The sequence below is a fragment of the Maylandia zebra genome, linkage group LG12 (assembly GCF_041146795.1).
Source record: "Maylandia zebra isolate NMK-2024a linkage group LG12, Mzebra_GT3a, whole genome shotgun sequence".
NCBI classification, from domain to species: Eukaryota; Metazoa; Chordata; class Actinopteri; order Cichliformes; family Cichlidae; genus Maylandia; species Maylandia zebra.
The window spans coordinates 3,406,969-3,434,961 of NC_135178.1; the positions used below are offsets into that span (position 1 = coordinate 3,406,969).

Consider the following 27,993-nt stretch of genomic DNA (forward strand, 5'->3'; position numbering starts at 1 on the left):
GCATAAAAGTAAAAGAGTTCACAATTCACATTAGTTTCTGTTACAACTGCTTTTTCATTGCATGTGAAAAGCTGCATACTGCAGAGGCATAAGCGTTACTGTGCACTCCTGACACTTTTTCTTTGGTCGAGTTTCTAAATGTGTTTTAATGAAGAACTCTATTAGAACGTAAACAGAAGGAAGATTTGATTAACTATTTATCAGTTATATGGCAGCAGTCTTATCGTTGTATAGATCCATTCACTGAAAAATCTAAAGAGAGCTGAAACAGAAAAAAAGGCTGCTTTGACTGACGGGCATCCCAACAGGCAGCTGGCAGTTTCACGTCATCTACACAAGGCACATTTAAGGAAATTGTTACTTTGAGTCCTGACATAGCTGGCAGGAAAAAAAAGCTGCTGTCAGTAGTTGTCACTGTAGAGCTCCGCCCCTAACAACTCTACATGCTGACACGCCTCAAGAGAGGCAGTCATTGTGTTACTGGATACAAATTACTGAGGATAACTTCAGCTCTGGTAAGATCTTTAAAACAATTGCAATTACAAGAAAGTACAAGACTTACATATTTTACTTTGCTTTTGCTTTAAAGCATGTGGTTCATTCATATATATGCGTCACATATGTATGATTGTAGCCAATGAAATCTTTCACATTTTCATGTAAGCTTAGAAATAACAAGAAACTGTGAGAAATTACACAAGTACAGTTCTAACTGTAAAAGTAAAAGAACATTAATATTTCAGACTGTGGACTAATGAGCAAGAAGATGTACTTTAGTGCTCCTCCGAACCAAAGGTCAAATTTCCTTGAGTTAAGGAGATGAAACTGATTTTATCAACTCATTGTTCCAAAAAACACTCTTAAATGTAAACAGTTATCGTGGACAGTATGGCATCTAAAAGTGTCAGAAGAGCTGTTAGTTTGATCTTAGACACAAGGTTGGTAAGACCACGTGAAGCTGTAAAACTCTTTGTGGAAACTGAATCAGTTGCATCAAATGCAGGAACAGGCAGACCAAAGGTGAGCTCACTATTGGAAGATCAGTTCAGTGAGAGATAGAAAAGATACAGATACAGGATTTGATTCCACAAAAAAGCACAGGTCCTATCAACAGGTGGTGTTCTTAGAGGAAAGTCTTCAAAACACTGTTCAGAAAGATAAAGCAGGACAAATGGCTCATGCAGACAAAGACATCCAAACATTTTACAAGAAGAAGCAGCAGCTCAAGATTCAAAACTGCATATAGGTTAATAGAATTCTTCCAAAAATTCTTGGATCCAGATCTCTAAAATCTCTGAAATCACAGGCATCATGAATTCTACTAACAGACATGATTTTTACATTACCTCTACCAGGGAGGTTAAAGTCTGAAGACAGAAGAAGACAAACATAACTGCATGTCACCTGACCTTAGCTCCACTGAACACTGACGCTGTTAGGAAAGCTGCCACATCACGCTGGGATGATGTCTGAGTCACCAGAATCTGGAATCCATGCAGCTCTTCACTCATTACTACAGCACATAGGATAGTGCAATTCAAAATGTTCAGACAGGATCATAGAAAGCCTGACAGTAAGAAAGTACCAAGCAGTTAATAAGCCTATTTAAGCCTGATGCATACAGGAGACATTTATTTATTTGTGAATAACAAATAAGAAAAAACGCAGACTGTTGTACTCAGACAGGCAGTTTCAAAGCTGAGCCTGAAGTCATATCAGCATGGGCAACAAGGGAAACTGCTTCAATCTCAAACTGTGCTGAGATTGAAGCAGATTGAAGAGAATGTGGCCGGATTTCTTAAAAGTTGTTCATTATTCATTCAGCATTATGAATAAATAATGAAAAAGAGTGCAAGGGCAATAATATAGAAAAGATTCAGTAAGAATAAACAGATCAAAGGAAAAAAGAATGAATAAAGTGAGATTAACATGAGGCACTGAAACTGAATCTGTTGAGTACTTTACTCTTACTTTACTGAAGTGGATTGTTTGAATGGTTTCAAGGTGAACCATGCTGCTGTGCAGTTTTACCACAGTAAAATGTCAGGAAGCCTTGTTTTGGGGAAGCAAGATGATGGACACGGATGTGTAGGTGTGTTTATAAAGGAAAAACAAACACACACTTCTCAGTTGCAGAACAGCATCAACAAAATGAAAGGATTTCTCTCCATGAGCTTTCTCTTTTTGGGAGGAATTGGCTAAACATACTGCCAATTCAGAGTTCAAACAAAGGCTTTGGGAGCCTGAAGTGACTGTCACTCACAGTCCTCAATAAACAGGAGCAGATGGCATTAAATGGTTAAAATAATAATCCAGAAGCAGGACAATAATACTAATATATTTGCATGCTGATTGGTCAGTTAAGGATTCCTAACAGCACACAACACTTCAATGGCATTTGATTACCCAGTTTATCTCAACTCTATTAAACAGATGGTAAAAATTGCCAGTAAAATGTTACCCCGTGTAATTTAAGGCCTCATTTATTTTCAGCAATCTCTTGATCAATCCCAAGGAGGGTTAGGGTTGCTTGCGTGAAAGGGTGAATGAGGCAAGTTGTGTAAAGTGCTCTGAGTGCTGGGTTAGAGTAGAAAAGAGGCACCGGTTCATTTACATTCAAATCAAATCAGCCAAATCCTCAACAAAATCTCAACTAATAAGCTTTTAAAAAAACAAGCAAACAAAAATCACCTAGAGAAGTGTGGTGGTTATGTAAGCCCCAATAAACCCCAAGCAAACACACAAGGTTACAAAAACTGAGATGTGCACAACTGGCCAAAACCATACCAAAATGTGACTTGCACCAGTATGTGTGTCATTTTGGGGCAAGAACAGTGAGTACAAAGGGCCCATTTATATTCACTGCTGCAACCTTGTGTCACAGTCACTTGTATTTAAAACCGCCATTGAGGTACAGGAGCCGCTGCAGTATTATCCTGAACAACAGGTGTCGACACTCAGACAATATTGTCACACAAACGCTGATGTAAAAGAGGAAGAAGTCAAAACCAGAAGCCAAGAATTTGTCATGTGTTTGTTTTTCACAAGGTCCAGAATTTTCAAACTGTTCCAACGTCTCCCTCTGTATGTCTGTATGTCTCTGCGCGGGAACATTAAACCGACACAACCATACACTTGCGTCTTGCCTTGGTCGCCACAGCTGAACAGCTTACAAAAAGATACACATGGTGTGACACCCACGACACAGGCAACGCAGTGAGCATAACTACCCATTACTCTGTTTGGAGCCAGCCTCAAGCGGTCAAACTACAGCTTTTGCCACATGACTGTGTTGTGATGATTGCTTTGTTTTCTCACAGGTGTAAGGAACTCAAAGATGCCTGGTGAAGTTCTCTCTCAGCTTGGGAATAACAGCAATGCTTCTGACCTTTGCCTGGCGGAGAGTCAGCATGTGTCCATCACCATCCTGCTCTGCCTGGTCTTCTTCATTGGCTTCCTCCTGAACACCTTCAGCCTGTGGGTGTTCTGCTGCCGGTTGCCCTGCTGGACGTCTGGAACCACGCTGCAGTTCCACCTGGCCCTCAGCGATGCCATCGCCACACCAGTCACTCCCATGATGGCAGTTTACTTTGCTATGGGTAACAACTGGCCATTCGGTCAGTTCCTGTGTCAACTCAAGATTGCCCTGCTGAGTTCACATTTCTATGGCAGTACCATTTTCCTCACTCTCATCAGCATTCATCGGTATGTGGCTGTTGTTCACTTCAACAGGAGCTCTTGTATAAAACGGAAGGAGTTTGTCAGGAAGCTCTGCGCTGGAGTTTGGTCTCTGCTACTGATCCAGGCTCTGATCTTTGCTTTTACTCTTCCTACCACCACAGAAGGGAAAAACAAACAATGTCTCTCCATTCATCAGACCAAACTGACAGAATCCTACTTTGTCATTAACTTTATCCTGTTTATCTTCGGGTTTTTACTCCCTTTCTTTGTGTCTGCTGCATGCTATAGCCGTCTAGCAAACACCTTAACTCGCTTAAACATTAGCACAGCTAAAGGTCTGAAAGTGAAGGTGAAATCTCAGAGGATGATAGGTGTGTGTCTGGTTATATTCGCTTTGTGCTTCCTGCCTCTGAATGTGGTACGGACTGTAGGAGTCATATTAAAAAAATACTACCCGCAACAATGCCATCTTCTCCTTCAGTTTGAGACAGCATATTACGCAACCTGGATTTTTGCGGGAGTAAACAGCTGCCTGGATCCACTGTTGTACTACTTCGGTTCGCAAAACTTTCGAGATACCTTCCAGTCTTTCAGGAAGGGGCAGGTAGACATTCAGAACAGAAGTGATTCAGAAATGACTGGAAATTTCTAACATGTGGATATGACATGGATATGACTGGTATCTGAGTCCCAAGATCCAGTGTTGGCGGAAGACTATGTTTGAAATTCCCATTTAGAAACAACACAGATGTTATATAGTTAGCTGGTTTACGGTGAAGATCTCTCTACGTACCCAAAATATTAACAGATATCACACAGTACCCATCTTTTATCTATTATTTCACAACTATCTTATACACAAAACTATTTTCTGTATTTTTTCCTTTTCTATATATATTACTAAATGGTGGTGGTAGTAATCACCATATTTATGAACTGCACTGGGGACCAGCGAGTGGGTGGGATTGTTAATAAACTTACAAACCATACAGCAGACATTCATGATTGCATCCCACCAAACCATGACAGTCTGTATTATAAGGGATTCTGGAATGATCTCATGTATTCTAACATTTTCAGTATCACCTGTGCGTTTCCTGTTGTCACATGCCAAACTGCCAGCAAGAAAACCATGTCATGTGTTGCCACACCACACTCCAAGTTTCACATCCAGACTCCAGCCTGTGGTTAGACAATAAAAGCACCTAGGTTAAGGTAAAGGAAAGACCATGGTGTGAAACTAAATGTTGGCTCTGAAGTCACTGTGTTCTCTGTGTATTAAAGTAACTGTCTTATAATAAAAAACAACTCCATATCTTGGTTGTGCAAGTTTTATATTATAGAAGACACAGAAATAATGTCTTTAAAATGGGTTTTCTTTATTTTAACCCTCAAAAAAGTTCAAAGAGACAGAATTCAAAAATATAATTAGTGGGCCCATAAAAGAGGTCAACTAAATATAACTCTAATCAAAACACAACTTCCAGAAACTGAAACAAAGTTGACACAATTTAACTCACAAACTGGCCTAATCGCAAAGACACAGGAGGGTAGATTTTATAGTGGTCGGCATTCAAAGCCCTCAGCCCTCGGCCACACCTTTTGCCCAGACAGGAAACAGCCACCGCCCCAAACCAGGTAACTCAAAGAAAGAAAAACATAATTAATATAACAAAAAACATCTTTAGAAAAACCACACAATGCCATTATGTGCACGCTTCATTAAATTAGTGTCAGGTTTAAGTAAAAACATTAATGAATTATATTAGTGAAGCAACTGCAAATCAAACTAATAAAGTGAATGAATGGACTTGTTTTATCTATGTGTGGCTGACGCCATCACACAATCACTCACACTGTAACCCATACAGCAATGCTTTTATTGTGCTAAGAATTTGATATAATAATTCCCAGTGCACCACTAATTTCCCATGCCCATTGATTCTTTGACTAAAATGCTCCAAAAACTAACAGACTTTGCCTTTGCAGATCTTAAGATCTTTGCAAATTTAAATTAGTCCTTCCCCAATTTAGAAAAAGGTCAGTTTCCTCTCCTTCCATAGCACAGATGTGATACACAGAAGCAGTTTCAATATTAGTAACACAGTAACTGTGGGTTTGTGAAATATTGCCTTAGCTCAAGTCCCAAGAGTCCAAGACTCTGTAACACTGTTCAAGTGACATTAACAGGCACTGCTGCACAGACCACTGTTGTGTCAGGTGGCCTCAACAAAAAAGATATTGAGTGTGCCAGCAGAAGTCAAATAACCACAAACTAAATGCTGGTGTGTTTCGAACTGACAAAAATATGGAGAATTGGAAAATGCAATGGCCATTTAATGACCCAGCACTCCAAACCACAAACTCCATATTATATTCTAACTTGGGGTGCATTCATCGGAGTGTGAATGTTGATTAGTTTGCACTTGTGTTTAGAAGTGCTTGTGAGACTGGGGGTGAATGAGGCATGTTGTATAGAGCGCTTTGTGAGTAGAAAAGAATCTATACCATATAAGAATCATTCCATTTACCATAACTTACTTCGATTATCCTCTTAATACATTCTTGTAGTGACGCAATAATCAGTGCCCAACACATGCACTGTCCTGAATAATAATGTTCAACTTCAAGAAAACTATTTTTTATTGTGACAAACACAGAAAGCATTACAGAGGAACAGACTTACATACTTCGCACATAATAATTTGCCAAAAATAAAAACATCTGTAAGGCAGAATGAGCCTATTGTTATGTGAAAGTTAGTGACTCATTTAGCTTCTTAGTGGTCGAAAGTAAGAGGCTGGCAGAACCGCTTCCTTTTCAGTGTTACTTTACACAGCTAATCGACACTTGCACTTTAATAACAAATTACATGGATGCATCAATAGTAATAAGTCATTTAAAGGCGGCAACTAGCATTTACAGACAGGTATTCCTAGAATAATCATTGCGTTCCATTAAGAAATACTTCTATCACCTAAAGCCTGTTTACGAGCTGAGCTCAGGAACCTGTAACTTAGAGGAGCCACAAATATAATGGGTCATTAGTGCAAACTACTTTTTGCAATCTGATTGGATCCTGTGGTGTCTAGGTTACTTAATCTGATTGGATCCTTTTATAAATTATTTGTCAAGCACATCAAAGTAACAGCGACCAATATTATTTCTGCATAGCTGATCTAGTTGCAAGTCCATTCAGACATGGGCTGTGTGACATTGCTGGCTTTAGGAAGGCTATCCTAGCTGCTATATGGTCAAAGGCAGGTTCCAAATTAAGTTAGACGTTCAAATTTCCAGTGAGAATGACCCCAAACTCCAAGTTAATGATCAAAGATGGCAGAAGTGCAGATGTGTCCTTGGGGATCAGGACAAGTCTTCATGCTGGAGACTGTTTCCTGGATATCTGTGATGGTTACTGGATCCTGTTCAGGGAGGTTCCTGCGGTCTGCTCTTAGCTCCACTAGCCTCTAAGCACTGTGGTTATGTCTTGAATCTTTCTCCCATATTCAGCACACACACAAATATATACTGTTACTGTTCTTATTGTGTTGAAGTGTATACACACTTGTGCTGCAGGGACATTTATTTTTAAAGAACAGAATTCCCACCATGTGCCACATGTCCAATACACTTATAGTGAAGTTAAAGCACGTGAACAAAGGGGCAAAACATACCTGTTAGCAGAAGTATGAAGGTGCGCAGGAAAATCTGATGTACATGGTAAACTGCACCGACGATAATTAGGGAGGAACAAACACATCAGCCTTCTGCCATTTTGGATGAACGCTCACGCCCCCGAGAGAACGCCAACTTTATTAACAGCCACACACATGTAAATCACACCTCAAACATAAATAAACCCTCTGGCTGTTTCCATAATTGAGAGCATTTTCTTTCTTCATGTCAACACCCCCACTTGCTCTCATATTATGACTCTCTTAAGTAACAAAAACACATATAGGGTTTCTCAGCCGGTGCTGTATATATGTCTGTATACCTGGTTAATGTCCAAACATAAACTTTTCAAACTTGAACAACTTAACTTTTGTTGCAGGTTTTGTCATTACATCTGCTACCATCTCTTCTGTTGAACAATAATCCAGAGTTACTTTTCCTTCACTCGCAGTTGACCTTACAAAGTGGTACTTTATGTTAACATGTTTACATCTCTGTCTCGTTACAGGATTCTTAGCCAATCTTCATAAACCTTTGGCGGTGCATATTCTTGTCCATCGATACCTCGTAACAGTTACATTAGGTACAAACACTCCTGTAGGTAGGGTTGCAGCTACAGCCATGTACTCAGCTTCACAGGTAGATGATGCAACAGTAGGTTGACTTTTGGTTTTCCATGAAATCAAAGGACCATTTAGAGCCAGACTTATACAATAACCAGTCGTACTACATCTGTCTGTTACATCAGCTGCCCAATCATCACTGTATGCCCACAACCTCAGTTCTTCATTGTCACGTTTTCTGTAACACAGTTCTTTCTCGGATGTTCCCTTCAGATATCTCAGTACATGTGTTACTGTGGTGCATTGGTCTTCAGTTGGCTCAGTGAAATACTGTGACAGTTTACTGACTATAAAACTCAAGTCTGGTCTTGTGCATGTAGCCAAATAGATCAGACTACCACCTGCCTCTCTGTACCTCTAGATTAGATTAGATGAAACTTTATTAATCCCCTGGGTGGGTTCCTCCGGGAAATTCCTCACTCATCTTTTCTGCACCATCAGTGTAGTTCAGTGTTTTCTCACAAGGTGTCAGTCTTCCTGCATGTTGAACCTTTCAAGTATTTTTTTCCACATACTGTTTCTGTGACATTTTTACACAGTTATCGCTCTGGTCAAAATCTATTCCAATGAAATGTCTCAGTTTACCCAAATCCTTCGTTTTGAATTTTGCTGCACAACAGTTAGTTCACTTTCATCACTAGTAGTGATGATCAGGTCATCTACCCATATTATCAAAATCCCACAATGGTCAGTGGGATTTTGCACAAAGTTGTTCTCACTCAGATATTCATGCAACACCTTGTTTTAGCCCATAGCTCTGTAACCATATGGCGACTTTTTCAACTTATACACCCATTTTTCATTTGTGTCAGGTTTCACCTCATAGCCCTCAGGTTGTTCCATGAATACCTCCATGTTCCATGCGTGTAGATAGGCAGCTTTAACATCCACCTGATGTAAAAGCATGTTTTCTTGTGCATCAACACTCTGATAGTAGTCAGGTTAGCAGAAGGGGAAAATCTTTCTTCATAATCCACACTTATCTTCTGACTGTATCCTTTAGCAACATAACGTGCCTTGTACTTCTCAGAACCATCAACATTGTTTTTGACTGTGTACACCCATCTATCATCATGTCAGTTTGTATTTGTCTCTACTCTTGTTTTGGTCTCAAACTTCACCAGTCTATGCTTCTGTACTTTTCTAGGTAGTAGCCCATATAAGCTGGACTGTTCCTGTCATTTGTGGCACTGCCCCCTGCTGTCTATTAAACAAAACTCTGCCTCCCCTCTTTGCTCTGCAACTCTGGTGCACTTAGTGCCGTCAGCCAACTCCACGTAGTGTGTCTTGGTCTGGAAACTGTCGTCAAATTTTCCGAACTTCGTTATATCTGTAATAATATGCGAAGTTGCCCCTGTGTCCACCATCAGACCCTTTTTGTTGATGCCACGTTCTGACTGGAACTCTGTATCCTTGCTGCTTATCCAGAATGCGTAGTCTTTGCTGCCCAACTCCTCGGAAACTTTTTGTGCATTGTTCTGTTGCTGTCTCCGTCTGCAGGTTGAGTCCCAGTAAGTGGTTTTACACTATTTACACCACTGCTTGCACTGACACATCTTGGCTTTGTGTCCCTTTAGTTCGCATCTGAAACACACCATGTCTCTGTTGCCGGCTCCCCGGTCATTCGAATGTTCAAACATGGGTTTGTTACTCGGTCGTGCACGTCCTTTCATGACGTTGTCATCTGATGCTGCAGCGTGCATTTTCTCTGTGTCTCCGTAGCTTCGCAGTTTGGTTTTGAATTCAGCAAAAGTCAATTCAACTTCACTTGGATAGCAAAAGGTTTGAATGATTCTGGCAGTCCCTTCAAAACCATTGCAACCAATCACTCAATGTTTCTCCAGCATTTCTCAGGGCTGTGATAGCTGTCTCTGATCGTATCACATACTCAGTCACAATCTCACTGCTGGACTTTTGGGGCGATCGTGGCTCAAGAGTTGGGAGTTCGTCTTGTAATCGGAAGGTTGCCGGTTCGAGACCTGGCTTGGACAGTCTTGGTCGTTGTGTCCTTGGGCAAGACACTTCACCCGTTGCCTACTGGTGGTGGTCAGAGGGCCCGGTGGCGCCAGTGTCCGGCAGCCTCGCCTCTGTCAGTGCGCCCCAGGGTGGCTGTGGCTACAATGTAGCTGCCATCACGTGTGTGTGAATGTGTGTGTGAATGGGTGGATGACTGGATATGTAAAGCGCTTTGGGGTCCTTAGGGACTAGTAAGGCGCTATATAAATACAGGCCATTTACTTGCATAATAGGTTTTTAAAATGCCCAGCGCCTTCCAACATCCATGCATCATTGGCAGCTTCTCGCATAACAAGAGACAAACTTTTATCACCCAGAAACTGGATCAGCTCCGCGTAGGCCTCTGCATTCCTTGCTCCGTCTTCTTCTCCCTCCACGTCGGTAGGCTGCTTCAAAATAATGTCTTTTAGTCCTTGCAAATGAAGGTGGCCCAAAACTTTGTCTGCCGTAGTTACTCCATCAAAAACTAGCCCAGACCAACGGCTATTTGACTCAGCGGCTCGTCGGCTCATGGCGCTATGGTATGCTGATCCTCACCGAGCACGCTGTACGTTGCGACATTTCTCTCTATGTGGCAAAAAAACTCTTTTAGAAAGGTTCTTAGCTCTCTGGGTCCATAACCTGTTAGCAGAAGTATGAAGATGCGCAGGAAAATCTGATGTACATGGTAAACTGCACCGACGAGATAAACACATCAGCCTTCTGCCATTTTGGATGAACGCTCACGCCCCTGAGAGAGCGCCAACTTTATTAACAGCCACACACGTAAATCACACAAATAAACCCTCTGGCTGTTTCCATAATTGAGAGCATTTTCTTTCTTCATGTCAAAAATACCTATGAAACATCTGCAGTGCTCACCACAGCAGTACATGCAAAAGCAGTGAGAAAAATCACTAGTTTGAAAGCACCGCCTGCATGCTGCCATGTAGCATCATAACTGCAGCTTAGTGCAGTCATTTGACTGGAATTTACTGGCATTCTGCATTCACTGTTTCAATGTCAGCAAAACAGGAAGAGACTTCAAACTTGTTGGCTTTTTATTTTCTGCTAGAATAAATTGTGTTTTCAGGCGCTCAAGAGCAAAACAAAGTTAGCCTTTGGTTATAAAACAGAGCTCAATATATTTAGTAAAAGTAAATCTATCACTAGTCTGTGTTGCAACTACACTACTACTACGAGTATTGCTTTTGGTGAGTGGAATAACATTCCATTATATTTTTACCCATTTTCATTCATTCATATGCAAAACAATTTTCCCCATATAGTGTACTTAACACAAAAATGTAAACTGAAAAATGAAAATATAGAAGTGCTAAAAACTGAGTTTCTAATGGGCACTTAAGGCTCATTACAAGTTGTGCTTGTTTTAGATAGTTCTCAACAGTTTCATTAGGGTGGATTTCATCTGTCAAGGCTTAGGGGCATTGCTGCTTTGATCTACAGATATCCTTACACTGGCAACTGCACTTTCACTCCAAGTAACTGAACTGGAACTCTCCACTGTGTTTGTGGTGTCAGTGTGTTGTGTTAACATTTTAATATAAAACTAGCTGACAAACAATTTGTCAGGGTTTACAAGGAAATTGGTAGCAGGTTTATCCAGTTAAAGATAATTCACAGGTGGCATCGAACACTGCAATAATTGCAAAAATGGAACTTGATACCGATGGACAATTGCTGGAGATGTGATGGCCAGGGTGCCTCGATTCTACATATTCTATGGAGCTGTTGAGGATGTCTGTTACCCACCAGCTCGATAGCTGACCGGAAGGTCGAGGCTCACTAGAACCGGCGAGAACACCCGACTCCTGACACATCGTTTTCTACACACCCCTGCCCCCTTGCCCACCCATTTAAAGTTCAGCTTCACAATTGGATTTTATTTAATATTTAAGTGTTACTTGGAGAGCTTTTTTTTTTTTGTCTGTTTTGGGTAAAAACCTCTCTCGAGCCTCCACCTCATGAAAGAATGTCTGGAGATTGTCTTTTGCCTCCGCCAAACACACTGCACCACCCCTCCTCTTCAGCAGAGCCACACCTTTGCCACAGGAATGTGAAGTAATTGAAGAAATATTTGCAGCTAAAATTCGATTCATAATAAAACAGTATCCTACATAAATAAAGTTGGGCTTTAAAATAAAATTTAAAAAAAACCTCCAAGCCATTCTCTTTTTCTTTTTTTTTTAAGGTGCCCAATGAGGCATTCTCATTGCATAGTTCAACTTAAACTAAAACTCCAATGCATTTCAGCATACAGGCCTGCATCAAAGATTTAACCAACACACTAGATACTAGATTTTTTCTAGTGGTGTTCCACCAACAGGTGTCATGGTCTCCCAGTCCTCCTGTTCCAGTTCACCCATTTCTCTCTTTTGCTCTCTCTCTCTCTCTTATATCAGTATGTGTGTTTTTCAAACTTGTCTGGCACTTTATGCAATGAGACCTGATGCGATGTTGTGCCAAAGACATTTTTGCTTTTTACAAGATGAGCTCTATAAATTCTCTATGGGCTCCTTGAGTTTGTATGTTACTTTTATCTGTTTATTCATTCATTTCTACACAAAATGTGTAGTATGACAATGTCTAAGCTGACAGGCAAGAAAATAAAAAAATTGAAGATAGGAGAAAATAGTAGAAAATATTTTTTAAAAAAAGGAAAGAGCACTAATACAAAAGCATGATGTATCGCTAACTGCTGTACCTGTAAGAAAAAAACAGAGAAAGAAAGAAAGAAAGAAAGAAAGAAAGAAAAAACATACAGCACCTTCAACAGAAAAATATGAGCACAGGAACACAGATCAACAATCAATTGATAATAAAGGTGGCAAGCCAAGGAAGGATACAGGAGATTCAAGGCATCCACAGTCCCCAAGGGTACCTGAAGACCTGAGCCCACACATCTCAGAGGCAAGAGAAGAAGGGAGGCTCCACATGGCCCACGGCCAAAAGGGCAAGCGTCCCAGTGAGCCAGACGCAATAGGCAATCCCACCAGAGGCTAGCCAACCTGACGAGGGCCAAGGGCAGGGGCCCAAGGCCCAAACTGGGAGCTGATTCAACAGAAGAGGGCCTGAAAGCTGAAGGCTCTGCCTCCCACACTACTTTTAAATACAATAGGAACCACAAGCAAGCCAGCAGCCTGAGAGTGAAGTGCTCTCATGACAGACACTAGGACAATGCTTCGTGGGCTGCCTCTGTTGACCGACATGCCGAGCCTCCGACAGCGTGCAGTGATGCCTTGGTGTTCGGGTCCCCCACCCGAGCCGGAGATTGATGGTGAGCCAGAGGTGGACTACTACAGGAGGCTGAGGGAGCGGCTGCGGGTGGTTCATAACTACACCTGCCAGGCCTAGGCCGGCGCCGGAGTACGACAGAAGAGGGCCTACGACATCAGGTGCCAGTGGGGGAGCTTTTGTGCTTGGTGACAAGGTTTGGGTGTACTGCCCTGTCCTTAAGAGAGGAGTGTCCTCCAAGCTCTGCAGTCACTGGCAGGGGCCGGCGGAGGTCGTGGAGCGACCTCCAGAAGTGGTGTACAGGATCCACATGCTGGGCCCGAGGGGTATGGTGGTGTGGCATCAGGACAGACTCTCACCGTACCGACCGCTCGCTCAACAGTCGCCAGGGCAGGGGATGCTAGTGGCACCCCATGTTCTGATCTGAGTGACTCTTCCCCTGCCGGTTGAGATCGGCCGGTGCGCCGAAAGATGACACCGGGACATTTGCAGGACTTTGTGTTGGGTAATGGGGTTGTCGGGGATGACTGACCCCTTAGGTGGGGGCTATGTAGCGGGTCAGGGCTGTTTGGGTTTTATTTGGCAGCTGTATTCGGTTGTTTCAGGCGGCAGCGTTATGTTCCCACGGTTACCACGTGACGCGCTCTCTCTGCGACCATGTTTTTCTGTGTGGGGTGAGAGAGTGCTGTTGTGTCGTTGTTGTTGAATGCTAATAAACGGCTCCCTGGCTAACTCGGGGGAAGCAAGACAAAACGACACCTCTCTCTCCTCCTTGTCTGAGCAATATGGTTTGGTTAAAGATGTTTTGGTTAAACCTTTTGCCTCTTCACCAGGTAAGTCTACCTGTCTTGTAAGCAGCCCAAAAACAAATATCAGAGGTGAAAAAGACAAGTCTATTAATATCTTTCCCCCCAGTAGGATATGCCCAGAATACCTCACCCAGGACGAACCTAGGAGGCATCCTAGTCAGATGCTCAAACTGCCTCGACTGGCTCTTTTTGATGTGGAGGACTAGTGGCTCTCTTCTGTGCCCATTTGAATGACTGTACTCTTCATCCTATCACTGTTGGAGAAAGGTCTCACTAGTTTGTAAATGTTCCCTTTCACTCTTTTTGCAATCCCTCTCTCACAATTTTCCCCAACACTTGTCTCTTGCACTCTTCTTTATCAGGCTGAGCCTGAGCCATCTGCCACGACTGATTGGGGATGAGGGTTGGGTAATCTGAATAAATAATTTCCTTAGGGATTATTAAAGTATTCTGATTCTGATCTGTCTTGCTACCTACTAGATTTCCCTTCTCTGCAGTGCATACTTTTTCCATTTCCAAATTCTCTGCCACCTGGGCCACCTCTCTACAGATCACAATGTTGTATGCAAGCATCGAAGTCTACAGGGACCGATGCCTAACCTCATCTGTCACCCTATTTTTCACCACTGAAAACAAGAACAGGTTTAGAAACAGTTCCTAATGCAATCCAGCAGCTGTTACTTTGTTCCATTAAGTCATAAGAATGTAATCTGCAAGAGCACTCCCTAATGACATCAGCACATTATACTACATTGCATAAATGTCACTATCTAAAGACAACGTTGGTATCATTGATAATTAATTGTCTTTGACATACTTAACTGTTTTAACATAAGAACAAGGTAAGTATGCGGTAATACAACCTCGTGGTTTTATTAATAAGCTTCATCCAAATGCAACTAAGCTCATTTGATATTAACCTGTTATGGAAACCCACCAAACAAGAGACCTTCTGGGGATGCAGCTGAGTTACGTTTAATTAAAAAAAAAAAAAACAGTCTGGAGAAAATATTGTTGGTTTCAATTCAATTCAATTTTATTTAAATAGCGCCAAATCACAACAAAAGTTGCCTCAAGGCGGTTAATTGATGGGTTAATTTTAGTTTGCTCACTGCTAACCTTAATATCACCGAGAATACTTAAATATCTTAAATGTTACAGTTGCCCTCAGCTGGCTCATGCTTCATTCAGCTGTGTTAATGTAAAAAGTGTCATTTTTAATGACACCACTGAATTTCCCGGAGGAACCGCACCTGAGGGATTAATAAAGTAATCCCTAATTTAACAGTGTTTAAGTGCTCACCAGTTGGTCTGATGGTGTATGTGGTGTGTCGTCGTCAATTCTGCTTCCCAGTTTCTGGGGAAAAACACTCTGGAATTGCTAATGGTTGTGAGGCGGTCCTTCTCCTTCAGCCATTAAGTTCTGGGAGTTGATCTACGATGAGAATACAGAGGCTGTGAGTGCTGCAGGTAAGTGTAATGGGTTTTTATGCATGTAGATATTTTCAGGCATATGATACTAGGCAAAGAAAATGAAACTTTGGAAAACTTTACTTGTTTTATGCTAAGAGATATGCTAAGAGACAACTTCGTTATTAATACGCCTGAAAAAGCAGTCTTTTATGTAACGTTTGTCCGGTGAACATGACGTCACTAAAAGGGGTGGGGACGAGGAGGTAAAAGTGAGTGCTGTCGCCTGTGCGCACAGGTGATTTTCAGTCTTGTTTCGCATTACGTCGGGTGAGAAAATGGGAAAGCTTCAGGAGTTTAAGATTGCCTTTGAGAAAAACAAAGAAGTGTACAGTCCGGGAGAGTCCATCTCTGGAACCGTGACAGTAAAACTGGGCCAACAGCTGCAGTGTAAAGGTAAGAGCCATCTGCGCTCAGCAGGTGGGAAAACGTCGACCTCGAGAAACGAGGAAGTGAGTTGATTTGGTAACGAGTCGTAATTCCTACACTGTTCCCACGCCTGGTTTTAGAAATAACTTCTTCTATTTGAAGATCACTCAGAGGTTGAAAAGCCATCCTGTGGTGTTCTGTGTTTGTGGTTCTAAAACTTGCATATGATTTTTCATTGGCCGTTTACCGCGGTGTAGCTCTGCACACTGATTCAATGGAAAATGTTTAATGAGGCCTAATGGGAAATTTGCTTCTGTGTTTTGTAACACTTGGTTCAATGTTTTATCCCAATTTCCCAAACTATCCAAAACACAAATTGACGGTCTTTCATTAAATTACAGCAAAATACCTGGATTTTGGACTATGTAAATATTCTGTTTTGATAGTTTATAATTTGTTTAACATGATTCTTAGTTCAACTCCTCAGTCCTACTCAGCTTTATAAGCATAGATTTCCTACTGTTTTTATGTTACGTGTAGATTAAGTTTAGTTAAAAGTTGAAAGATTAGCTCAGAAAATGAATTTAATTATACATTATTGCAGCACTGTATTCTATACACCTCTCTTTACCTACCCGACATTCATATTCAATCTAAAATGACTAATTAACCTAACATGCTTGGCTTTGGTGAAAACTAACTTGAGGAAACCCACACAGGCATCAGAGTCCCCAAAGAAAAGCACCAACCAGGATTTTAACCAGGGACATTTTTGTGAGGCGACTGTACTAAATACTCTATCACTTTGCTGCCTTATTCCAGTTTTGGCTCTGTGTCAAGGCCCCCCTCTCTGAAGGGACCCTCTAAAGCATAGGTGTCAAACTCTGGCCCGCGGGCCAAATTTGGCCCGCAGCCTAATTACATTTGGCCCGCGAAGCCATACCAAATTACTATCAGAGCTGGCCTACTATTATACAGCTAATATATATATTGTTTAGTATTAAGCTTTGCTTGTTCCATATTCAGTTTTTCAGCAAAACGTGTTTGAGTCCATAAGAAAAGATTCATTCTTATATCTGGAGGAATAAATATATTTCAGTAAATATTAATGTTAGCCCGCGACTTTGTTCCAGTTTTGAATTTTGGCCCACTGTGTATTTGAGTTTGACACCCCTGCTCTAAAGTAATGCACTGGCGTTGAGCAGTGTCTAATTGGTTCTGCTGTTTTATTTATTTTGTAGTGTTGTATAGTCAGACTGTACATTTAAACATACTTAAGACTGTCATCAAGAGACCAAAATGAAACTTGAAACAGGAAAAGTGAGTGTCATTGTCCAGATTGCTGTAAAAGCAACATCTCATCCATCTGAATGCACTTATTCATTCTTCTTATTTGGGATATTTAACATCTCAAAGGTTCTACTGTGTCAACAAGGACAATAAAAGGTAACACATTTGAATGCAGATTGCAAGGGAAAGGTTTCTTCTACTCTTTGTAGCTCTCAACCTGCTGAGTGGCGTCTTTGTGTTTTGTTACTTTGAATGCTTGCGAGGCCTCTGGTCTGTTTACATTCCTCTTCAGGTAAAGCTGGTCGGACTGTCGGCTCAAGATCTCTTATGCTACATGCTACAGTTTCACCGTTTAAAATACTAATGGTATATTAAACTATTTTAAGTACTGTGATGAGACGTGCCACTGAAAAATATTAACACTGCAATAAAAATCTTAGTTTCACTCACCACTATTCACTTAAACAGCCAGTTTATTGAAGAACCTACAAACAACTTTTCACATGTTTTGTTCTGTTTTGGGATTTCTTGAGACTGGTAAAGGTTGTGTTTAATATTCTAAACGTTTTTGGCGCTCTTCATTCTGTTCATGTGATGCCATCATTATAGCAGTGTGCTTTCTTCTATTGCTGTTAACTCAAATGTGTTACTGAGAACATTTTGAACATTTTTATGTGACTTAAAATTGGGAATATAACAACATGTATTTGGACCACAGACTGTATTGAAAAGATGGACATTCTTACCTTGATGTCAACCATTTAATTTCTGGACAAACATCACCACATTGTAGGTCCTGGACATTATTAGCAGGTATTATTGTTGCTGGTATGTTCTTTCAGAGGTAGATGTGCCTTTATTTTGAGCATATGCTGAAACACGTGAAATTTAATTGGCATTCAGTAATAGACACCATAACTCAATTCTAAAACTTTAATCACAAAAGCTGAAGCCCAAACTTCTTGGTAAGTCATTATTTTAACAAACCATATTACTCGTTAGATCATTTTTCAATCGAGATGGTTCTCCAAAGGCACCAACAGCACAAAACGGCTTAAATAAGTAATGATGTATGAACAAAATGGAAACAAATTTGGCTAACATTGTAGCTGTAAAGCAGGGGTATTTTTTTATGTTCATAGAATGTAGGACCTGGATTTTATGTAATGGTTACCTTTGTTTCTGTTAATGAAGGATTACATTAAAACAGTAATAAAGCATTCAGACTAGTTGAATAACCTTCAGACTTTGACCAACAGTAGACTGTAGGAACAATACAATGTTGTGGAATATTTGGCTGCCTTTCCTAATCTGGTGAAAATCTGGTTCAAGCATTTTATGGTTTTCAGTATAAAGTCAAGCTTTCTTTATACTTTTGACCAGTAATTGGTTTTTGGTCTGTTTTTGTTACAAAACATTAGCTGGCTTAGGCTATTTCCCAAATCAAATAATGCATCCTAAACTCTCCTGAAGGGTGTTTATTACAGGTCTTTTGCACATATTGATGTTGTATAAATCTGGAGCAATATGCCATTAAACAGACCAATAACACACCCTTGAGGAAAAGACTGATTACGAAAAGCGTTTCCTGCTGTGGCTACTACGAATCGTCTGTAGTTAAACTTGTGTATTTTCTTATCTGCAGCTATCAAAGTGAACTGCAATGGTTTCTGCGGCATCACCAATAAGTTCAATGACACAGCATGGACGATGGAGGAGCAGTACTTCAACAGCACGATCTCAGTGGCAGACAAAGGTGTGCTTCCAAATGCTAATTAAAACCGTGTGCAAATGTCCAGTGTCCACAAAATACTTCCTTGTGAGATGGTTTGTTGTGATAATTAAGACAAATTTGCAAATGGAACTGGTTCATGTGACAATATGTGAAGATTACAACTTCTCATTTTCCACTGCAGCCTTGAGGCATATCTGACTGTTTGGAAACAACAGAGCAACTGTTACTGTTTCCATCAAAGGATTTTATTTGTGCTTTGTGTCCCAAATAGGTACCCTGAAAGAGGGAATGCACACATTTCCCTTCAAGTTTCTCATACCAGGTAGGTGAAGTTGATGGGATATTTTTGCATGTGTTTATTTTCCCCTTTCATTTCCCAGTCTGTCAGACATGTTCTGGCATGTTGTGAGGATGGGACTGGTTTTCTTTTCCTCCCAAAATGTTAAAAATATATGTGTGTGTACACACACACACACACACACACAATATGCATGCTTTTGTTGTCTCGTCAGTTTGCCTCAACATACGCTCGTCATATTCTGTGATATGATTTACTCTGACATGTTTGACGAGGTTAGTGGTGTTGCCACAGCACCTCACTTTCTTGCCACATGTATCATCATCGCGTCTTGGCTGTTTGTGGAGGTAAAATACGTCCACACATGACTTTGTTTACGCTCAGCCATTGTGAGTGCGCACGCCAGAGGCTGCGACACATTTATTCAGCCGTATTTCACATATGACTGTGAAATGCGTAAGAGGAGGTAGTTCCTTCCAATTTAGATAATCCCAATGATGTAGTTTCTTTCCACTGTGTTCCTGTTAATAAAAAAACTACAAATTTACCCCAAAGTACTAAAATGGTGATATTTTAATATGAGAATCTATTTTCGAGCATAAATTACTGGTATTGGAAGAATCGATATTTCAATATCAATCCGCACACTGCTAGTGAAGGGTTATTTCTCATGATGGTTGGGGTGGTTTTAGTTTAACCTCCAGATAAAGTGGTTAAGAGATCAAATTGATTCTTTGTTTACAACCTGCTCAGAAATTTGTTCCTTTTATTAGCCTCTTCTTCTTCTGTTTTTACATTTTTGCCTGACTATTTGATCTTCAGCAAGGCTTTGGGTTGTTCATTTTTCAGTGTTGTGTTGAAAAACAACAGTGTAGTCGTGAGTCTTGACTGCGTCACTGACATAGGTATGCTGGGCAGCACTGACGCTGTGAGATAAGGTCACTCTAAATCTTTGACGCTGTCAGAATTTTGTCCATCAGTAGTGATAAGGCAATTGCAACAGTTCTCGTTTTGGGGCCACCACAACAGATAATTTGGCCCTTATAACCTGCCATCAGTCATCTTTTCTCTGGAACGGGCCACAATTGCAGAGCGTATACATGAGTTTAATGAGGTGCCATGATGGTGTCTAACTAAGAAGAGACTGGTGGATGCTTTCCACTACCATCCCTGTAATGGTTACTGTGACGTCAGCAGTATACAGTGTGTTCCACTGACTCATAACAATGCAATCTTTGAGAGAACTCCCTGGTTACACCATTAATTGTTATGGACTCTTAAGATAACTGTGCATAAAGATGACGAGACAGTTGAATAATGAGGAAATATTTTAGTATCACCATTTGAAGACTTGTTAACTTTTTATTCAGTGCCAAAACTGTTGCCTGAAATAAAATACTTGACTTCCTTTCTATACATTGTCTTGATTTGTTTTGGCTGTCACACAATAGAACACAGGCAACAGTGTTTAGTCATTGTGTAGGTGCATGTCTGCAAGATGACATGCAGACAAGACAAGAAGCCTTTTATGTAATGTAGCTAGGATCACAGAAACTCAGAACCAGTCAAGCCAGTTTTTGTGAATCTGATATGAATCATTAAGCTTGTTTGCTTTCACTCCTAGAGTGCTGGCAGGTGCCTACCAAGTTTTTGTTTGTTTGTTTTTTGGTTTGTTTCTGTATTTGTCAAGATTTGGAAGGTTAATAAAGAGAAGAGCTCTATACTTTATAAATTAATATCATAGTTCTTTTGGGAAAAGGTGTCAAAACTCAGCAGCTATTTTGGAATTAATCTGGATGGATTATAGCTTTAAATTCAGTTCAGCGGCTCGGACATAAAAACTCCCTGGACTGTGTCAGTCAAATCCAGTGAAAGCTATTTCAAATGTTGGTGCCCCAAAATAGGTAGTTAGTTTTTTCCCTGCAAGTTATGCTACTACCAATATTACTGTTATTACTGTTCATGCACACAGTATCAGAACTATACAGCTTCACTCATTCACTGCCATTGACGTCTATAGCCGTCAATGGCAGTGAATGAGTCAATGGGTTTAACTCATTCACTGCCAATGGCTGGCAGTGAATGAGTTAAAGGACTGGAGTTAGTGTTGACTGAAACCATGTCTTATACTACTTTATAGACAAAAACACAAACAGAAAGCGGAGTTGGTTACATTTTTACAATGTTTTAAAGCACAGCTGTACATGTAGGTTAATTAAACACAGCACAAAGTACAATTACTTTGTTCTGAGGTATCTGTATTTTACTTGAGTATTTATTCTCACAATGTTTTCTTTTGGTCCCTACATTCTTCAACAAGTCTTTATAGTCTTCATGTTCAATAAGTGTGTTACTTGAGGGTTAACACATTTTAGAGGAGTTACTCAAACATCCCTTCCAGACATTAAAAGGATTTAAATCTAAAATGACAGATTACTAATATTGTGGCCGCCTGAGGAAAAAATATCCCTGCTCCTGGGTGCTCTTCACTCTTTCTGCAAAAACTGTAACTCTTTTAAAAACTGTAGTTCACACTACTGTATAACTACAAACTAACACAGTTCACTTCTTCCCCACAGCCACTGCTCCAACGTCTTTTGAAGGCATCTATGGAAGGATCATTTACAGAGTGAGGGCTTTTATTGATACACCACGATTTTCCAAGGACTACACCACAGAGAAAGCTTTCTTCCTGCTAAGCCTTCTGAACCTGAATGAAGTGCCAGATATATGGGTGAGACATTGTAGCTGTATGTCTGTATTCAGTCCCTGAATGGTTGGTCCTAAACATTGAGTTAATTAGTCTTCAGAGTTCAAACACACAACAGCCAAGTTTTTTTGTTTTTTTGATTTGGAGCTTGGACCAACCCTAACACTTTGCTGTTTATCAGAAATAGTTCCAATGAATCCACAAACTCTAGATTTTTGGATAACTGGACAAAGAACACAAGAGAACTTGCACATCTTCCTCATCCCATGGGGCAGGTGCAGAGCTGAAAACAATGGGACAGGGAGGAGGTAGAGTCTGATGAAGAGCAGGTGTGCAGTTGTCAACTAAATGCAATAAATGGGGAATCTAGAGTTCTGCATTTGTGTGAACCGTTAATTCTAATCCTTTGAATAACTAGACAAGAAACTGTTTGAGTGTTATTTGCTTTGTTTTGTACTTACTGGCATTTAGATTCACCAAATTAATTTAAAGTCAATTATACTATTCAAAGTGTCTTTTGCCATGACCCATATAGGGAACCTGCTCATCTGCAGTGACTCAGCAGTTCACCTACATGTTGATGAAAACTGGCACAATAGTCTTGAGGGCTCAGACGCACATGAAGGGTTACACACCAGGAGAGATCATTCAGGTGACCGCCAACATCCACAACCAATCTGGGAAGAACACTGGCAACATGGCAGCCAGTCTGATGCAGGTTGGAACTTTATCTCCTTAACTCTGGTTACCTTCTGGTATTAGTTTTCTCACTTTTAGTGTTATGTTTTTACATTTACAATCCATGTTTTAAACTTATTTTCTATATCTTCTAAATATGATTGCTGCGTCGATAAACCCAACAGAAGACCAAACTTGAGTCTGACACTATAGGAATAACAGTTTCTAAATTTACTATTGCTAGCTACTAGCAGTCCTGCTCACATTTAGCAGGACTGGCCCTTCTGGCATTTTCTTCTATAAGTTAATTGAATGTCAAAAGTATTTGTTCATCTGTCTTTGCATGCATTACTTAACTTAACTGACATACCATTCTTAATGAATAGGGTTCTAATATGATGTTGGCCTAGGCTTTGTAGCTATTACAGCTTCAATTCTTCTGGGAAGGCTTTCCACAATGTTTGAAAGTGTGCTTATGAGAATTTTGACTATTCTTCCAGAAGCCTATTTGTGAGATCACACGCTGACTTTGGGCTGTATTTTGCAGTCAAAACACACTGATCACAGTTTTTGACTATCCATAGTCGTATGTTTTCAGAGAGTGACCTATGAGACGAAGAAGCCGACCTATGATCTGAGAATAATAGCGAAGGTGGAGGGAGGCGTGGTGAAAGCTGGCAAAGAGGTGGAGTGGAAGGAGCAGATCATTGTTCCTCCCCTGCCTCAGTCCTCCCTCGCTGGCTGTGAGCTTATAAAGATCGAATATTTTGTCAAAGTAGGTTCATATTCCTTCTCTGATACATACTCGGTATTGCTTTTCTACCTGTCTGAAAAATTATGAGTAGTATGTGCAATACTGTAAGCATGAGGATGGCTGCAAGAACCTATATTATTTATTTATGTGTGTGTGCATGCACACACACACACACACACACACACACACACAGAGTTTAAATGATGATCCCAATGTTTAGCCAAGGTTTTGAATAATCAGGTCAGTGACAAGCAATTTCTAGTAATCCCTAAGAGCCAAGAGCTCCCATAGTCTAAAAAAGGTGATTTATTTATTTATTTTGTGCTGATTTAAACTTTTGACCAGCTGACAAAGCAGATTTACATCCACTAATATTGACAAAGAATGAAAATCAGAGTCTATTCCACCAACCGACATTCTTTTTTTGTTCTGCTGATGAACCAGGTGTGTCTGAAGTCTCCTGATGTCATGCTGACACTACCCATCCACATTGGGAACGTCTCATTAGACAAAAAACAACGGCCTTCCAAAAAAGCATCTGCTCCTTCCACTGAGGATACGCCAGCCTCTGACTCAACACTAGACACATCCATTTCTGCCTCCTCGCCCACCTTGCCCCCTCGTCCAGCCCCAAAACCTGCTCCTCGTCTTGCCCCTCGCTCTAGGGGATCCTCCCACAATTCCCCCAGCGCTCCTCCAGCTGAGTACCACCCAGGAGCAGAGGGAGGGGCCTTGATGAATGAGGACTTCCAAAACAAGCGGCAGTCTCAACTGGTGTCACCCAATGCATTTAGTTATGCACCAGGCCTCTTTTTTCCTCAAAACCAGCAGCCAGTCGGACCAGCTGCAGCACCCAACGGGCCTGAATTTAGTGGGTCCACAGGGCCCACAAGTCTTTACCCCTCTTTGAATGGTACCACTTCAGTGGCAACACCACAGATCCTGCCTCCAGACTACAGCACTTCAGATTATCCAAAAGGTCAGTTGCCACACAATCTACCACTGTTGCTCTAGAAATCAGTAGACTCTACTTTTTAAAAACTTCAGCGATGGTTCAAGCCTCATCGCTGAGTAATTACTCACAGTATCGACTGCAACAACTTTAATGAACCCTTAGTTATTCCTAGAAGTTCCTTAAGTAATGGTTCCTGTAGCTGCTTATTAGACTTTGGACTCGATTTAACAGTCCTAGGCCATGCAGCACTAATGGTTAAGGCAGGACTCTGACATCCAGTTTTGATTTCTTGTCCTATATCAGCACTTATGTGGAGGTTTCAATAGCAACGCTTATCTTTTGGGAGAATACTACAGTGGCTACCTGTGCCGTCATGGCAAGCATAAATAGATGGCTGTATGATGATTTTACCAGCAACTGGTCTGGATATTCTGGGGCCTTCAAAACCTCTTGCTGCAGTTTTGAATTTATTGTTCCCTTAATGATTGAAAGACTGGGTAGCAAAGCAGTCCAAACCATGATGATCCCTCCACCATGCTTCATATTATGTGATAGTCTGTAGGAATGTTTTGTACCTTTGTGCAGCATGGCAGCCAGTTTAAAATCTCAATCTGCATGGAATTCTTTGGAACAGGAATTCATGTTGGTGGAATGCAATGGCTTACTAATTGTAAAGTATCATCAGCTCATCCCTGTTCACCAGAAACAACAGAGTCTCATGAACCCCAACTTAGTTCAGTAAAAGTTTCTGGTGTGATACAGTCACTGCAAGGTGTTAGTGGTGTTGCTCAGCAATCCCATGGGTGTGGCTCTTTGCAGAATCAATGCAGCTCTTCCCCACAGCAGTACTCTTAAGGAAATTAATAGGAGATTGATTGGCTCTACAAATTCACATATAGGAAAGTCCAGTTGCGGGATAAAGTCTAGTTACCCAACTAGCTTCATGCTGTGAAAATAGGTGCAGTAATTTGATCCATCAGAAGAACCACAGCTACTAATGTGGTCCAAACAAGAGTGTATTCCGATTGAACAAAGTCAACTGGAATACAAGGACCTAGCTCATACTGCTTGTTTTGTGGCAATATATAAAGTGTGGTATTTAACAGTGTTTAAATATTAACCAGTTGGATTGATGGTGTGTGTGTTTCAGAGGCTCCTCCTTCTTACAATGCGAGCTGCAACACATGATATGGACAAAGAAGAAGAAACCAGGAACGACTAACAATTAAATAGCATCTGTGATGTCATGTTAGTTTTTTAGAATATAATAATTGAAAACAAGTCCAGAATTTAATTATGTTGATGTCATTCCAAATTTAAACTGTAGGATTTGAAATGAAACAGATGTCGCCTTATTTTCTTGAAATGCTTTGTTCAGAAAGGGTTTTGTTTTAATATGCTTTTAATCAGTTTGCTGATGTGTGATTGTGTTAAACGAGCACTTCCTTTTGTAAGCGGTCTACATGTAGCTCTGTGAGGACATGATATGGTGGCGTTTAGCCAGATCTCCATCTGTTGAGGCATTTACTTTCATGTCTTGTGCTGTAGGACATAGAAGTAAATGACCAATGGGGTTGTGTATTCCTTCTTTTTCACTACTGCATGTATGTCACCTACATTATATGTTGGTTCTGTATGTGCCTTTTAGTTGTTCCACAATAAGGCAGGTGTGACCTGATGCTATATTTGGGCCTTCATAATGAATAACACTTGAGATTTGTCTTCATATATCTTTGTTGAATCACTTGAGCATGCTGAAAGCCCATTTATTTATTGTTCCAACTTCCAACTACTGTTTGGATTCTAATAAACCTGTGAAACCCATAAATTGTGTCATACTTAAGACTCATTAAGCATTTTTAAGACCTTTTTTAAAGGAATGCAGTTACACTAGCCGGTCATTTTCACCCACCACTTGCTAACTTGCCTATATTCCTGCTAAAAGCCTGACAGAGTCCATCTGTTTGTTTTTTTTGCCTAAGTGCAGTGTAGAGTGTGAGGCAGAGTGAGCATGTCCCATTGCTTTTTTGTTTTTGTTATTACTGGCTGCCAAAAACCTGGAGTTTCATGTGCCACTGAAGGTTTTTGGGAACACTTTGTAAAGGGGTTTTTTTTTTTGTTTTTTTTTGTGTGTTTCATGATTCTTAATATACAGTGGTGTGAAAGTGTTTGTCCCCTTACTGATATTTTTATGTATGTTTGTCACATTTACATATTTCAGATCATTAAACACATTTAGTTTCAGTTTAGCTCAGTGGGTGAGCAGATGACCCAGTCTGACCCAAGGCCCCCCAAAAATAAATACATCGAAATAACACAAGTGAACCCAAAATGCAGTTTTCAAATGAATGTAATTAACATTAAGGGGACAAATCGAAACCCCTGTGTGCCCCCTAAACTGCAATAACTGGCAATGAGTCTTTTACAGTTCTGTGGAGGAATTTTGGCCACTCCAGTCTTCATTTGGTTTTTGAGCCATTCAGAGGTGGACTTGCTGGTGTGTTTTGGATCATTGTTCTGCTGTAAAAAAACCAAGTGTGGTTCAGCTTGAGGTTACGAACCAGTTGGTTTTCTTTGTTATCTTTGTCTAATATTTACATTTGTTTAATGATCTAAAATGTGGCAAACAAGAAAATCAGGAAGGGCTCAACCACTAACTGCTCAACAGATGCCTTGAAACCTCTTTTTAAACTATAAAATAATATTAAAGTTACAATCTTCTTTTGGCTGCTCTCTTTAAGAATTACTACAGGAAAGGCTTACAAGATGGTAGTGAGACCGGCTAATTTTCACCCCATCTCTAGAATCTTCTATCACACCAACCCTATCCTTTAGGATTGTTTGGACATGTACAAGCTTTCTTCTTTAGCTTTGTCTTTAACCCACTCAACCCAAGCCGTTCCTTTGATACTCATTTCTAATCTTGTAACTCCCAAGAACTTCCATCATCTCTAAACTGTACCATAGCAGGTCTCACTACCATCTTGTAAGCTTTTCCTTTCTCTCTAGCTGATAGCCTTCTGTCACAAATAACCCCTGACATTCAACTCAACCCAATCCCCACCCTAACTGCACACGTTTACTTCAACTCTTGTGAACTGTTCATTGGATGGTTGACCCCAGTTTTTTTTTTGTCATCCATCTTCAATTACTTTATTGAAGTATATTGGAGATGAATCTTTTTACAGGGTGGAATAAAGCCTCTATTTTTAATAACTTTGGGAAAAAAGAATTTCATTTTGTCAAAATTGTACATACAGGCTCAAATAATGTTTAACATTTAACCAAATGTTAACCACTAATATTTGGTTAAATGTCCATCTCGACCTAACCCTTCTTGTTGCCATTAACAAGCTTCTGGTAAAATTTCGAACAGATATTTGACCACTCTTGGGTAGTTTTGAGGCACAGATTTGGAGAGCAGTCCACAACTTTTCAATGCAGCTGAGGTTGGAGCTTTGAAGCCATTGCAGAATCTTAATGTTAAATAAACCAGTTTTGATTTGTGTTTGGGATCATTATTCTGTTGGAACCTCCAGTTGTGTCCAAGTTCTAACTATAGTTACTGATTTGGAGTGAAGTTGAGGAATAACAAGGTAGTCATCCTCCTATCCCATCCACTTTGTGCAATCAGAATCAGAGAAACCTTATTAATCCCAGAGGGTAATTGAGTTGTTATAGCAGCAAATATACAAC

At 40.5% G+C, this 27,993-nt stretch overlaps 2 protein-coding genes across 2 annotated transcripts; both read left to right on the forward strand.

Moving 5' to 3' along the window:
- The first annotated feature begins 456 nt into the window (after positions 1-456).
- Positions 457-4,978, forward strand: LOC101479832 (P2Y purinoceptor 2). The gene is made up of 2 exons (XM_004558648.2): positions 457-515; positions 3,321-4,978. Exon 2 carries the CDS (start codon positions 3,338-3,340, stop codon positions 4,331-4,333), a length of 996 nt encoding a protein of 331 aa, XP_004558705.1. The 5' UTR covers positions 457-515; positions 3,321-3,337; the 3' UTR covers positions 4,334-4,978.
- A 10,737-nt stretch (positions 4,979-15,715) lies between these two features.
- Positions 15,716-26,125, forward strand: arrdc1a (arrestin domain containing 1a). The gene is made up of 8 exons (XM_004558585.4): positions 15,716-15,904; positions 18,813-18,923; positions 19,174-19,224; positions 21,780-21,934; positions 22,446-22,628; positions 23,187-23,363; positions 23,787-24,321; positions 25,448-26,125. Exons 1-8 carry the CDS (start codon positions 15,787-15,789, stop codon positions 25,483-25,485), a joined length of 1,368 nt encoding a protein of 455 aa, XP_004558642.3. The 5' UTR covers positions 15,716-15,786; the 3' UTR covers positions 25,486-26,125.
- The last annotated feature ends 1,868 nt before the right edge of the window (positions 26,126-27,993 follow it).